The sequence below is a fragment of the Lactuca sativa genome, chromosome 3 (assembly GCF_002870075.4).
Source record: "Lactuca sativa cultivar Salinas chromosome 3, Lsat_Salinas_v11, whole genome shotgun sequence".
NCBI classification, from domain to species: domain Eukaryota; kingdom Viridiplantae; phylum Streptophyta; class Magnoliopsida; order Asterales; family Asteraceae; genus Lactuca; species Lactuca sativa.
This window is the reverse complement of record NC_056625.2, coordinates 75,794,720-75,809,847: the sequence shown is the minus strand read 5'-3', so window position 1 is coordinate 75,809,847 and position 15,128 is coordinate 75,794,720. Positions and strand designations below refer to the sequence as shown.

The window sequence follows — 15,128 nt, the reverse complement described above, 5'->3', positions numbered from 1 at the left end:
AGAGAGCAAGAAAACCCTCAAACACTCTATTGTTCATCATCTCTCCCATCTTCTTCACAACAATGGCGGATTCTTCATCAGTTCACGCTACTTCACACATCTTGCCGATTTGTCCCCAGCAGAGTTTGATCATTGATCTTACTCCTCATGCATACGACGCTTTTATGTTCCCGATAATCGAATGCCTGAAGTACTCGCCGATTGCTCCTGCTCTCACCAGAGCTGAAGCAGTTCCCATGGAGTTCCTGTCCTAGATATTTGCCACTGCTCACTACGACAAGGTCGTCGATCGGATTTTCTTCGACGTGTTCAATCACAAGGCGTCAATTTCCAAGCAGAGATTCTGCTCATTGTTAGGGTTTGAACCTGATTCATCTAGGGTTAACCCTGAAACCATTCCAATGGGACATCTTTTCAATATCTTCTACAACATGGGGTACACTGAGGTGCTCACAACAGTCACGAAATTCAAGAAATCGTGCCTGCCTCCTCAGTGGAATGGGTTATTTACGGTACTGTTCAAGGGGCTGTCTGAACGCAGTGCTGGATCAGACGGGGCAAGTCATCTTTTTCTCTCGATTCTGTACGGGGTCTACAACGGAATCCATATGGACTACGGATCGGTCCTTTGGCAATAACTTATTTAAAGTCTCTCTTCAACTTCTCGGCATTCTGAGATTTCATACGCCTGTTTCTGGACTCTTGTTACTAAATGGGTGATGGACAAGTACCACATCCCCATTGTTGCTGGTTCTCCAATGTCTTCGATTGGTACTTTCCATACCACGAAGATCATTGTCTCCGACGCCTCAAAATTTCCCTTCAACGATTCAATCCCTGAATCGATGTACGGAAATGTTCCTGCTGACAGCCGGATTATAAAAACATATAAGGAGTTCCGACGCTCTGGTCCGAGAGAGCTTACTCCTGAGATGCTCAAGTCAATTCACGATGCTGACAAGCCTGCCCCAAGAGGAAAGAAGACTGATAAGGGCAAGCAGGTGGCAAAGGGAGCGAAAGGCCCATCTCCCAAGAAGAGAAAAACCACCAAGGATGTCCAATCCCCTCCGATGAAGAAGCGAAAAACCTAACCTAAGCGAAAGCTGATAATCGCTTCGTCCTCAAGAGAATCTGAGGAAGAGGGTTCTGATTCTGACGGATCTCCTCGTGGTAACACTCCACCACGCTCGCCGACACCAGAGATTCACATTTTCACTTCTCCAATTTCTTCTCCACCGGTTACTATTCCTATTTCTATTCCCCCCATAACTTCCACCACTGAAATACCTTCCACCTCCCATCTTTACCGAAGCAACCACCACCACTGCAGAAGTAAGAACCAACGTATCTGATACGAGGGTTCATACTGACGCACCCAAATCCACCTCAGTACTCGAACCCACACCAACAACTGAACATACCACCCAACCTGGACCTACCTTTACTACCGAGCCTCCAGCTTCACCACCACCATCATCTCCTGCTCATGCAGCAGAGAGTGAAGAACAATTCCTTGGCAGGGAGGACAGGACCTTCGATTCGGTCTATTACAGTCTGTTTCAGGTTCAGAGTGACGATGATGACGATGCTCCTGTCACAAAGAGACATCTCAAGGAGCTTCACGATAAAATCGATTCGCTCATCGCCTCATCTTCTACATCCCAGTCCTCCATCCCTGAAGTTGCCATTCAGAAAATTGTTGATGCTTTTTCCAAAGCTCATCAAGTTTCTCTTGATTCCGCCACTGCAGCCATTGATGCCTCAATCAAAGCCTGTGAGGCAGCGACTGAAAAAGTCGATAAACTATTTACTGATGCTTCTTCCCTGTTACAATCTTTACAAGAAACTGCTGCAGCCACCAAAACAACGCTGGAACCAATTGTCAACCAGCTGGCTACATCAGTTGCATCAGAGCTGAAGTCGTTCGCTTCTCTTCGTCAAACTCTCTCTGACGACAACTCAACTTTCAAGACAACCATTGAGGAGCGCCTCTCCAAGCTTCAAGAAGACTTAGCTGCTGAGAACTCCCTCATGGATGCTCTTGCAAGGAAGACTACCGCTCTTAAGGTCAAGAGTATTCAACTCTCCAACTCTCAACAGGAGATTGAGTCTCTTCAATCTGAAAGAGAGAAAATTTCTTCGTGTGTTTCGGATGTCCACGCATCCATTTCCAACATCCTGGAAGCACATGACCCGATCCTAAACTACTCTGTGAGGCGTGACCTTGCGGAAAAACTTACTCCTGCCCTCTCTCTCCTGAGCAAGATTGAAGGGCTCCTTGATTTCGTGTCCATTCCGAAACAAGGGGGAGAAAAAGAGAATGTGTCCCAACCGCCTCCTACTTCAACAGCAACTCACACAACCGAACCTCCTCCAGTAGGCCAAGCCTCAGGTTCCGGTGTGAAAGAAAAGGGCAAGAAAATTGCTGAGGAGAGCAACGATGATGATAAGGAGACAATTGCCGACCTTTTGAAGAGACAGGGTCGAGATAAAGATGCAGACATCAGTGCTCGTGTAGCTAGAGAGGCTGAAGAAGCCGAAAGAAGACAAAAAGAAGCTCACAACCTTCTCGAGAGCAGGAAAACTCTTTTTCCTTCTTGGACTCTTGAGAAGCTACTGAAAGAAGCCATCGAAACACCCAGCATCTTGTGGCTAGAACCGGTGATCTCTTTAGATCGTTCTAACATTGTCGATTCTCAGTTCGACATGCCACTAACCCGAAAGGCATTTGTATTCCATGCCTTTGACAACACCGCTGAGTTCCCTCATCCTCATCCAAAGGTTGATCGGGACTTAGCTGATTTCTATCCGAGGGCCGCTCAACCACAGTACCAAACATGGAGCGCTCAGAAGATTATCAATGTTCGGGTTCTGAAGCCGTACAGGGAAGGAAACTTCACCAACGTTCGGTTTAAGGTGCTGAGAGGATCTGCAAAGACCGAAAATGCACTCTCGCTTGCTGATCTTCCCAACTTGAATCCACACGACTAGATCATATTGCACAACATCCTTCTTACAAACGAAGCTGAATATGGTCCGATCATCGACCACTTCAAGAGGATGCTTATCTGCTATATAATGGAAGTCGCCAAGATGGATCAGGAGGTAGCGAGCGTATTCAAGAAAAAGCCTACCATATCTCCTGTTGGCACAGCAAGTGACCTAAACATGATGCAGATGGGAAAGATAGACCCAAAGAGAAACTCCGTTATGTTTACCAGAAACGAAGGCCAGAAATGTCTTTTCGCTTTGGCAGACAAACATCTCTATACCACTGCATGTCTGGAACATGTCTTAGGGATTATCCATCGATGCAAGCAGAACACAGCGGATGATAAAAAGTACTTTGACGACATGATTCAATGGTACATTCGCTTCAGACAGACTATCCTTGCGCTTATCTCGCGTCTGTTTGATACAACCAAGAAGGTTCCAGCAGCTGGTCCAAGCAAGAAGAAATGACAATCTCGCTCCCAATTGACGCAAAGGGGGAGATTGTTAGGTCCAGTATTGTGTTGCGTCTATTGGGCTCATTAGCAAGTCTAATGTTTATCTCCGGTATGGGCCTGTCCATCCGTGAGTTTTGTAGGGTTTATTATAAATAGATGCTTGCATGCATCCTAGAACGTGATGATTAGTAACGATTAGAGAAGTATTTTCAAGCTTATTCATTGTTCTTGTTTTGTAACCCTAGAATCCTCTACAGCTGAAGTTCTTAGTCGAGCTCTGCTGAGGATTGAGTAATCTAATCATTCGACTCATTCAGATCCATACTTGTGTTTTGTTTCACTGTTTTTACGTTCTTTACTTACCTGTTACGAAGATCTAATCGATCAAAGAGTTTTTATAACTCATCAGGATACCTAACCATTTATTTGTTTTGCAACTTGGATCCTAGATTTTGATAATTAATGTTTTTAGAAACTAAAAGGGTATTGATTATTGAAGATTAAATATTGAAAATACTAAATGAATTTTGTTAAAACTTTGTAGTCAAATAATCCGTTCTCATTATCATGAATTGTCATTTTCTTTAACGACTTAATGAAACGATAACATCAATAGATACAACTTCAATTAATGAGTTCATGTCTTTAGAGATAATCTCGTGAGAGATATGAAATTGTATACACTTAAAGGCCCTAGTCCTAAACTATTTGCTTTGAGCAATAAACCTGAAACATGATACATAGTAAAGGCATCATTGTGATGCTAAAAATGCTTCTAACATCAAGCGATGAATAGTTATTCATGACTTCTAGGAAGTCTTGGATAATTTAATCATATATCTGATGGTATAATAGGTCAAGCAATATTCCAACAAATATAATGATATTTTATTTAAAGCAATTATAAACATTGGAATAATTCAAGACTAAAAGAATCACCTTGTGTGATCCAGGAGGCCCATGTTATATGGACTGGACACCTTTAAGCCTTAGAAATCTACTAAAGCCTACATAGATGGATCTTGTTTCTTTTGTGAAGAAACTAGACACTGAAAGAGGATTTACTAATCTTATTTGGAAAGAAAGTTTGGAAGAGACTAGTACTTCTAGTGTCTACTAGATAGACCTCATACTTTTCATATAAAACCTGGGTACTTGGTACTTAAATGTTAATGTAATATTTGTAAATGGCTTGCAGATATTTACTGAAGAGTGACCAAGTTGAGCACAACCAAGTTGGAACTACACTCTCGGAGTTTAGTTTATTATTTAGGCTTAGAGCATAAATTACTTGCAATGTAAAACAATATTTGTATTGGAATAATATATGTTTTAATTTAGCATGTCCAAATTTATGTCTCAATTATTTTATTCAAATGTTTGATAATTTACTCAATCGTTTTTCATAATGAAAATATTCATATTCTAAAATGATTAACTTCTATTTATGAGACTAGATCTCTTAATAGAATTGCGAAGTAAATATCAACATTTCGTGAATAAAATTAAGTTCTATATGCAAACACTTTTGACTCAAACTTGTTTTAAATCAAACTCATCTTTGACATTGTTATCTTCATTATATAAATGGCATTCACATATTCCAACTTCAAGAAAGGGATCTTTGAAGGAAAATAATGTAGTTTATTTAAAATATGTGAACCTTATTTATATTTAAAGGATTCCTAATGATATTTTCACTAAAGTGTAGAGAAAATAATTAAGGAACTATATACTTTGGTGTATGATTTCCTTTATAATGAATGTCTGAGATTAAGCACTATATACCAAATCAACTTTATTAACAACTACTGTAGTTTTACTTATATTTTACATGGTAAAGCATAATTGTGAAATCTTCGTTGAAGGTTTCAAAAGTTGAGATACAAACCCGTAAGAACCATCTAATGTCTTAATGATAATAAAGGATGCATTAAATCTTACTTGGTATGATTTACTTTCTAATTGGTAGAAATATCTTCCTTTAATCCTTTTAGGTTAACACTTCAATCATTATTAATTATATTTTGAATACAAATACCAACTAATAAGTAGATTAAACACTTTATAAGACTTAGTATGAAAAGGCTCCATCGTTATCTTACTTAATGTTTTATGGATTTGAAGCCGATGTTGGACTAAAGCTTCTAAACCTAAAAGTAGTGTCAATTTTCAGATCTTGAATCCGTTATTATAAATTTTATGTCAGATCTCGAATCCGATATTATAAATTTTAGTTTTAACTTAAACAACCGAAAAAATAATTTGTAAATAGTTAAAAGTGATAAATTGTAGTGTCTTTCTAATAATGATTATGAGTTGGTTAATAAAGTTAAATAAATATCAAACCTAAAGTGTAATCATAAATACACTAAATTTCAATTTTAAAATAATATATTTACTTCTACTTATAAAGTTATGTCTTCAACTTTTAATATATTATACTTAATTTATTAGATTTAAAATGTTGTTGTGTGTAACCATTATCAGTTTAAAGCTATAACTTTTGAGCAGTTTTGACAAAATACTTAAATTATTAATTTAAATATAACATTATAGTATCAACTTAAATATAAACTTCAGATCCACTTAAAAACCAAAGAATATTTTGTAAATAATTAAAAATGATAAATTGTAGTGATAAATGCAAAAACTAAATTGTAATCTCAATTTAACTAAAATATTTCCTAATGATTTCTTTATAATCGTTAAAAGTTTTCAAATAAGTAGCTTCAAATAATGTACAATAACAATGATTAAAAATAACTCTATATAAATGATTATATTGGTACTTTTAAAATAAAAAAACAACGTTTGATGTTTTAAAAACTTATAATGATAGAAATTAAAACATTAAGCAAATAAATTTAAAAAAAATTAATTAACAATAACGATAACTATGAATAACATTAAACTATATATTATATTTAATTTTATTCATGTTTAATTCGCGGGTAGAAGCTATTCAAACGATTGACTAAACTATAATATTAAAATCTCATATTATATTTCTATTTATAAAATTATGACTTTAACTTTTAAACATATTATAGTTAACTTATTAGTTTAAATATGTTGTCGTATGTGAGCAATTATCATGTTAAAGTCACAACATTCGTATAATTTATGAGTTGATACAAAATAATTAAATTGTTAATTTCAATATAATATTAAACAAATATCTTAAATCAAAATTTCAGTTAAACTTGGATAAAATCGAGAGACAGTTTTATATATTTATAAAGGAAACATTTTTCCTTTCATCATATTCATTTGAAACTCTCATCATTTTTCCTTTAATCACATTCATTTGAAACTCCCATAACATTTCAATTTTTTTCTAATAATGATTATAAGTTGGTTAAAATAGTATCTTTACTTTTACTTATCAAGTTATGTCTTTAACTTTGAACATATTATACATAATTTATTAGTTTTAATATGTTGTTATATGTAAACCATTATCATTTTAATGCTACAAGTTTTGATCAGTTTAGATAGATACTTAAATTGTTAATTTAAATATAGGGTCAACTTAAATATAAATTTTAATTCGACTTAAACAACCTAAATAATAGTTTGTAAATAGTTAAAATTGATAAATTGTAGTGTCTTTCTAATAATAATTATAAGCAAGGTTGTCAAGATCGGGATCCTACCTAGGATCGTTTTTGGGTTTGCAAGATCGGGATCGAGATCCTAAGATTCCACAAAATAAAATATAATTTTAAATTATAATTTTTAATCATGAAAAATATTTCAAACATTTAATTTTTTGTTCAAAAGTTATAAAAACTTCAAAATATTAGTAATAAGCCACAGTACAAAATGATAAATGGTAAATTAGTAAATCATAAAAGACATAAAGTGGTAAAAAAAATTCATTTGCAAAAAAAAAAAAAAAAAAAAAAAAAAAAAAAAAAAAACCAAGGGAAAGTAGGATCAGATAGGATCTCGATCCTATGGTCTTACGATCCTACATCAAATACAATCTTTTTACGATTAGGATCGCGATTTTGACAACCATGATTATAAGTTCGTTAACAAGGTTAAATAAATATCAAACCAAAAGTGTAATCATAAATAAAGTAAATTTCAATATTAAAATAATATACCTACTTCTACTTACAAAGTTATGTTTTTAACTTTTAACATATTATACTTCATTTATTAGATAAAATTGGATATAATATGTTCTTGTATATAAATCATTATCAGTTTTAAGCTACAACTATTAACTGTTTGGATAAAATACTTAAATAGTTAAGTTAAAACATTACAAGATCAACTTAAATATAAATTTCAATGCCATTTCAGAAAACTCAAAGAATATTTTGTGAAAAATTAAAACTGATAAACTGCAGCACTAAATGCAAAAACTAAATTTTAATCTCAAATTAACTTAAATATTTCCTAAAGATATTTTTATAATCACTAAAGGTTTTCAAATAAATAACTTAAAATAACTTACAATAACAATAGTTTAAAAATAACTCTATATAAATGATTATATTGTTACCTTTAAATACGAAAAACAATGTTTGATTTTTAAATAATTTCAATTATAGATATTAAAACATTAAGAAAATTAATTTTAAAAAATTAAATAACAATAACAACTATAAATAACATTAAATTATATATTATATTTGATTTTTTTCCTGAGTAACCCGCAGGTAAAGGTCATTCAAACGATTAAGATTATGCAGTTTTAATAAATATATATATTATTATATAATTCAAAATAATCAGTATATTATATCAACTTAGTATATGAATTAATATATCAAAGTTAACAACTTTATTGTTATATTTCAAAAAACACATATTTGTAAGGATATCAACTATATATATATATATATATATATATATATATATATATATATATATATATATATATATATATATATATATATATATATATATATATATATATATATTCCTCTCTAATAAATAAATATGTTGAATCTCCTACTGCCATGTGTCAAACTTTAACACCTTCTAATCAAACTTTAACACCTCCTAATCAATTATACATGTCACCACCTTTTCGCTATTTTTTTTGCATTTAATTCATTTCAATTTTCAATTTTCTTTTATTCATCTTACAACATTTAAACATATTATTTAATACTTTTTACACTATCTTTCTAACATGCATAACTAAGACATTAACAATTAACACTTAACAAATAACAACTAACAATTAACAATTACATATCGTTGAAATAATGACAGACCAATACCAATTCAAGATTAAAACTTCTTGCATTACAATTACATTATAAATATAAAATCAATTAAAATTAAAATATCCATTTTAATATGAAATATGAAATCAAAAATATTACAAGGTCATATATTTGTATATTTTGTTCAAACAGTTATTAGATGATTAATTTTACTTTCTATATTTCCAAAACCGTATCATTACTTTTTACTGCAATAAATAATAAGGTATAAATAAGTTGACTTTTTTAAAACTATGTTCGTTGCCTTCTTTTCTATTTTTTTTCTATGTATTTTATCTATTTTTTTTCTTGTGTGTAGGTTGAAGTGCATACGCCACATCTATGTTTTACAAAACAAATAGCCCATTACTTATCCTACATGTATGTTTTGCTATCCATGGTTAATTATATGTTGTCTTATTTAGAGTTCAAAGTAGAAAAAGATTAAAATTGTTAATTTTAAATAAGAATGATAGACTTACAAATAAAACTTCTAAAGTTGTTTATAAAATAGTTTTTAGAAATTTGTAAGTTGTTTGTAAAATATTATTCCTAATAACATGTTTTCTTATTATTAATAATAAGACTTTGTTAATTTTATTTATATTATTTGATTAATAATTAGACATTTTAGTATGAAAGTGTAATTAATTTCGTAACCGTAGTTCCCACGGGTGATAAACTAGTGTGTGTGTGTGTGTGTATATATATATATATATATATATATATATATATATATATATATATATATATATATATATATGGCTTGGTGAATACATGGTTGTTATGTATGTAAGCTTAGATATAGAATTTGATAAAATTATATATAAATTTATGTAGTTTCAATAAAAATAAATTAAAACACATTCTTCTTATTTAAATTCCATATCTTTGTCATATAATTTATCCTTAATCTTACAACCATTTAAAAAAAATTATCAATTTTTTTCATCTGCGAACATATATGTTATGAGCTACGACAACCTTAAAATCAACTTCAACAACGTAAGAATAAGAAACGAATAAACAATAATATGATGAAGTTTATGATAATGTTGTGTTATTCATTTAATCATGAATTTTTTATTTACAAATGAAAGAAAATATGCGTAGTCTAATTCGTTAGGTTGTTTTATTTAGGTTATGTTAATGGTGATTTGAATAGTAATTAAGTAGGGATAAGATGAAAGATGATGAAATATATATTATGTTGGAGATAAATAAAGAGAAAATGTAGATGAAAAAAATAATATTGCATTATTATAAATGATTTAATCAAAATTAGATGTAGTTCTTTTGAGTTCAATATATAAGCTTACACACCTAACAGTCTCTCTCTCTCTCTCTCTCTCTCTCTCTCTCTCTCTCTCTCTCTCTCTCTCTCTCTCTCTCTCTCTCTCTCTCTATATATATATATATATATATATATATATATATATATATATATATATATATATATATATATATATATATATATATATATATATATATATATATATATATAGACTGTTAGGTATGTAAGCTTATATATTGAACTCAAAAGAACTACATCTAATTTTGATTAAATTTTATATATATATATATATATATATATATATATATATATATATATATATATATATATATATATATATATATATATATATATATATATATATGGGGTTCGGTTCAACAAGGAACTATTTTAAACCTTAGAACCAAATAACCAATCTTTTCTCAACTCTTAGAACAAATTTTTCATCAAAAAAAAAATACTAAAAATATGGATATTCATAACATCTTATCCTCCATCCATTGATATTAAATTTGATAAAAAATTTTGATTTGTTCATTACTATATTGTAAATTTATACAGATTCATACAGTAAATTTATACAAAATTAATGATTTATAATGCAGATTCACAATGTGAATCTAAACAAATAAAAAAAAAAAAAAAACAAAATTTATCAAATTTGATATCAATGGAAAGATGATAAAAAAGTCATAAATTTCTATATTTTTAGAATTTTTTTCGATAAATAATAAAATCTAAAACATGAAAAAATAATGGTTCCTTGGTTCTATGGTTTAAAATGTTTCATTGTTGAACTTTTGTATATATATAGGGTAAATGGCACAAAAAACACTATTTTTACACAGAAATTCGGTTTTGACACCGAGTTTTTTTTTGTGTCAATTTTGACACTGTGTTTTCCAATTTGTTACAATTCTGACCACCTAACTGGTTAACCAGGTTACATGCTGACGTGGCATGATGATGTGTCAGTTTTGATGACGTGGCATGCTGACGTGTCAAAATTGATTTTTTTTTCTACAAAAAACACTAAGTTTTCACTGTTTTTCGATTTGGACACTAAGTTTAATTTTTTATTTCCATTTTGACACTAGTTTTTTTTGTTCCAATCGAACATCATTTATCAAATTTTGTTTAATTTTGTCTATTTTCCATTTGAAACTGTATAAATATATTTTTTTTATTACATTTTAAACCATATAAGCATATTTGTTTCGTTTAAAAACCACATTTTTATTTAAATACAAGGTGTTTTTTTTTTCTTACATTCAAAGCATTAGTTATATCATGAGAATCAAACTAACCATAAGCTTCTAATAAGCTGTAAAAATTTGATAGGTTGCAAACTTGATATCCGAGTTTTGATCGACTACATGCCTCCAAACCTCCAAAACACATTTTAAAGTTGCATATTTAATATAAAATACAATTATTATATAACTAATATATATTTATACATAAAAATATGGTTTGAGTGTAAAAAAATATATTTATACAAAACTATGGTTTTTAAATGAAAAGAAACATATTTATACGGTTTAAATGTATTAAAAAAATATTTATACGGTTTCAAACAGAAAATTGTCAACATTGAACAAAATTGGAAAAGATGATGTTCAATTTAGAACAAAAAAACATAGTGCAAAACTGACATGTCATCATGCAACCTGGTTAACCGGTCTAGTGGTCAGAATTGTAAAAAATTGGAAAACACAGTGTTAAAATTGACACAAAAAAACAAGGTGTCAAAATCGAATTTATGTGTAAAAAGTGTGTTTTTTGTGCCATTTACCCATATATATATATATATATATATATATATATATATATATATATATATATATATATATATATATATATATATATATATATATATATATATAGAGAGAGAGAGAGAGAGAGGTAGTTCCCGTTGAGATAAAAAATAAAATAGAGATCTTGAAATTCAACTTCAGCCACATATTTCAAGTCTGCCGCTCTAACCCTCCGGCGTACCGACGCAACAGGTCTGTTATAATCATATATGATTATATAGCGTTGTTTGTTCCTTTCTCCTGCGTCACCATCCCTACCACCACAACCGCCACCGCCACCACCACTACCACCACCTCTAACACCATCCGACCCCACCACTGTCACCTTCATCGCTTATACAACCATCACCACTATCACCACTAGCTCTTTTGTCAACAACTGTCATAATCATATATGATTACTCAGTCTGTGAACAAACATACATATATAATCGTTTATGATTAGGCATACATGATGTTGTCAGTACGCTGGAACGTTAGAGCGGCAAATGGATAATATATGGCTCAGGATGAATATATATATATATATATATATATATATATATATATATATATATATATATATATATATAAAAGAAATGGGGGCATTAGCGGCGACATGTAATTGACGCGTTACATGTCGCCGTTAATGCTAGGCGTCGCCGCTAAAGGTGTCGCCGCTAATGCCAGCATTTAGCGATCCTTGTCAAACGAGCCACATCGATTCGATTTGGTTTCAATCGTAGGGTTTAAACGGTGCAAGAAAAGGCGCTGACTTTTCCCTCCAGGTTGTCGCCGCTAATGCCTCCTCGTCGCCGCTAAAGCCCTTTACAGATAACCCCCCCCCCCCCCTTTCCAGCTTCCTTTCCATTCCTTTCTGTGTATCGTGTCTGTGAAACCCAGCCGACTCAATTTCGTTCGATGATCAATCGCGGCAGCCATCATTCCTGCCACAAGACCGCCACCACCGCCGACTCAGCCTCCATTCCGTCAATTTCGTCGAAGACTCGTATCATCGGCGACGACGAATCATTCTACCGGCGACGAGGAAGTAAATCCGGCGACCAAAGGTGGTTTTTGCCTCCTTCTCCATCGTTTTTTTGTTTTAATTTTATTCTCCTACTGATTTAAGAGTGATATTGTTGCAGCCCTTGTCGATTTTTTCAATCTCTAGCGGATTTTTTCCATTTTCTGCCGGAATTTTTCCTAAAAAAACTTGATTGTCGGAAAGTTGTGTCAATACGTCATCACCACCCTTCTCCACTAGATTACACAACTAGGTTCCTTTATAACTTATGTATTTTTGTATTTATATTATGTGTATGTACATATGTATTTGTATGTGTTTTTGTAAGTATATATAATGTATGTATATTTGTAATGTATGTATATATGGTGAAAACAAAAAAAATTATATATGTTTATGTACGTATCTTCATTTCCCATATGTCTATATGAATTTGTATGTATAAGTCAATATGTTTATATATGTATATTTGTTTACCATTTATGATTGAAATGTATGTATAAGTGTATTTGAATATGTTAATTTTTACCATTTGTGATTGAAATGTATGTATAAGTGTTTTTAATATGTTAATCTTTACTGTTTGTGATTGAAATGTATGTGTAAGTGTATTTTATTATGTTAATTTTTACCATTTGTAATTGAAATGTATGTATAAGTTTTTTTTAATATGTTAATTTTTTACAATTTATATGTATATGTAATATGTGTATGTATTGTATGTAATTTGGAAACTAGAATGCTATAATGAAAAAATGAAGAAAAAAAAACAAAAAAACAAAGTAGGATGCGATAATGCAAAGTATTATTATTTATATGTGTATTTGTATGTATAGAAAATTACATATATAGTTTGTGTATTTGTATGCCATTTGGAAACTATAATGTTGTAACTTTAATTCATATTGTGATTTTGAGTGTCGACCAAGCCTCTTGTTTGGTTGTAAATTGATGATTTTTGAGTGATTATGTATGTTTTATCATATTTTATGGAGAAAAAAAAGTATGATGTTATATTGCGTATGTATTTGTATGCAATTTGGAAACTACAATGTTATAATAGAAACTGTATTATTTTTGTATATGTAATATGTGTAAATTCTATTCATATTGTAATTTTGCAGGCTAATTCCTCAGCGTCGCCGCTAATACACGTCGCCACTAAAGCCCTTTACAGATAACCCCCCTTCTAGCTTCCTTTCCATTCCTTTCTGTGTATCATGTCTGTGAAACCCAGCCGACTCAATTTCGTTCGACGATCAATCGCGGCAGCCATCATTCCTGCCACAAGACCGCCAACACCGTCGACTCAGCCTCCATTCCGTCAATTTCGTCGAAGACTCGTATCATCGGCGACGACGAATCATTCTACAGACGACAAGGAAGTAAATCCGGCGACCACAGGTGGTTTTTGCCTCCTTCTCCATCGTTTTTTTGTTTTAATTTTATTCTCCTACTGATTTAAGAGTGATATTGTTGCAGCCCTTGTCGATTTTTTCAATCTCTAGCGGGTTTTTTTCGTTTTCTGCCGGAATTTTTCCGGAAAAAACTTGATTGTCGGAAAGTTGTGTCAATACGTCATCACCACCCTTCTCCACTAGATTACACAACCAGGTTCCTTTATAACTTATGTATTTTTGTATTTATATTATGTGTATGTACATATGTATTTGTATGTGTTTTTGTAAGTATATATAATGTATGTATATTTGTAATGTATGTATAAATGCATGTATATATGGTGAAAACAGAAAAAATTATATATGTTTATGTACGTATCTTCATTTCCCATATGTCTATATGAATTTGTATGTATAAGTCAATATGTTTATATATGTATATTTGTTTACCGTTTATGATTGAAATGTAAGTATAAGTGTATTTTAATATGTTAATTTTTACCATTTGTGATTGAAATGTATGTATAAGTGTTTTTAATATGTTAATTTTTACCATTTGTGATTGAAATGTATGTGTAAGTGTATTTTTTTTTACCATTTGTAATTGAAATGTATGTATAAGTTTTTTTTTTAATATGTTAATTTTTTTTACAATTTCTATGTATATGTAATATGTGTATGTATTGTATGTAATTTGGAAACTAGAATGCTATAATGAAAAAAATGAAGAAAAAAACAAAAAAACAAAGTAGGATGCGATAATGGAAAGTATTATTATTTATATGTGTATTTGTATGTATAGAAAATTACATATATAGTTTGTGTATTTGTATGCCATTTGGAAACTATAATTTTGTAACTTTGATTCATATTGTGATTTTGAGTGTCGACCAAGCCTCTTGTTTGGTTGTAAATTGATGATTTTTGAGTG

At 30.9% G+C, this 15,128-nt stretch overlaps 1 protein-coding gene across 1 annotated transcript in view; it reads left to right on the top strand.

Annotated features, from left to right (window-relative positions):
* Positions 1–9,004, top strand: part of LOC111890488 (kirola) — an 82,137-nt gene extending 73,133 nt beyond the window's left edge. Inside the window, exon 3 of the mRNA XM_042900598.2 lies at positions 9,000–9,004. Coding sequence (XP_042756532.2) covers positions 9,000–9,004 — 5 coding nt within the window. The remainder of the gene's footprint in view (positions 1–8,999) is intronic.
* Positions 9,005–15,128: the final 6,124 nt, after the last annotated feature.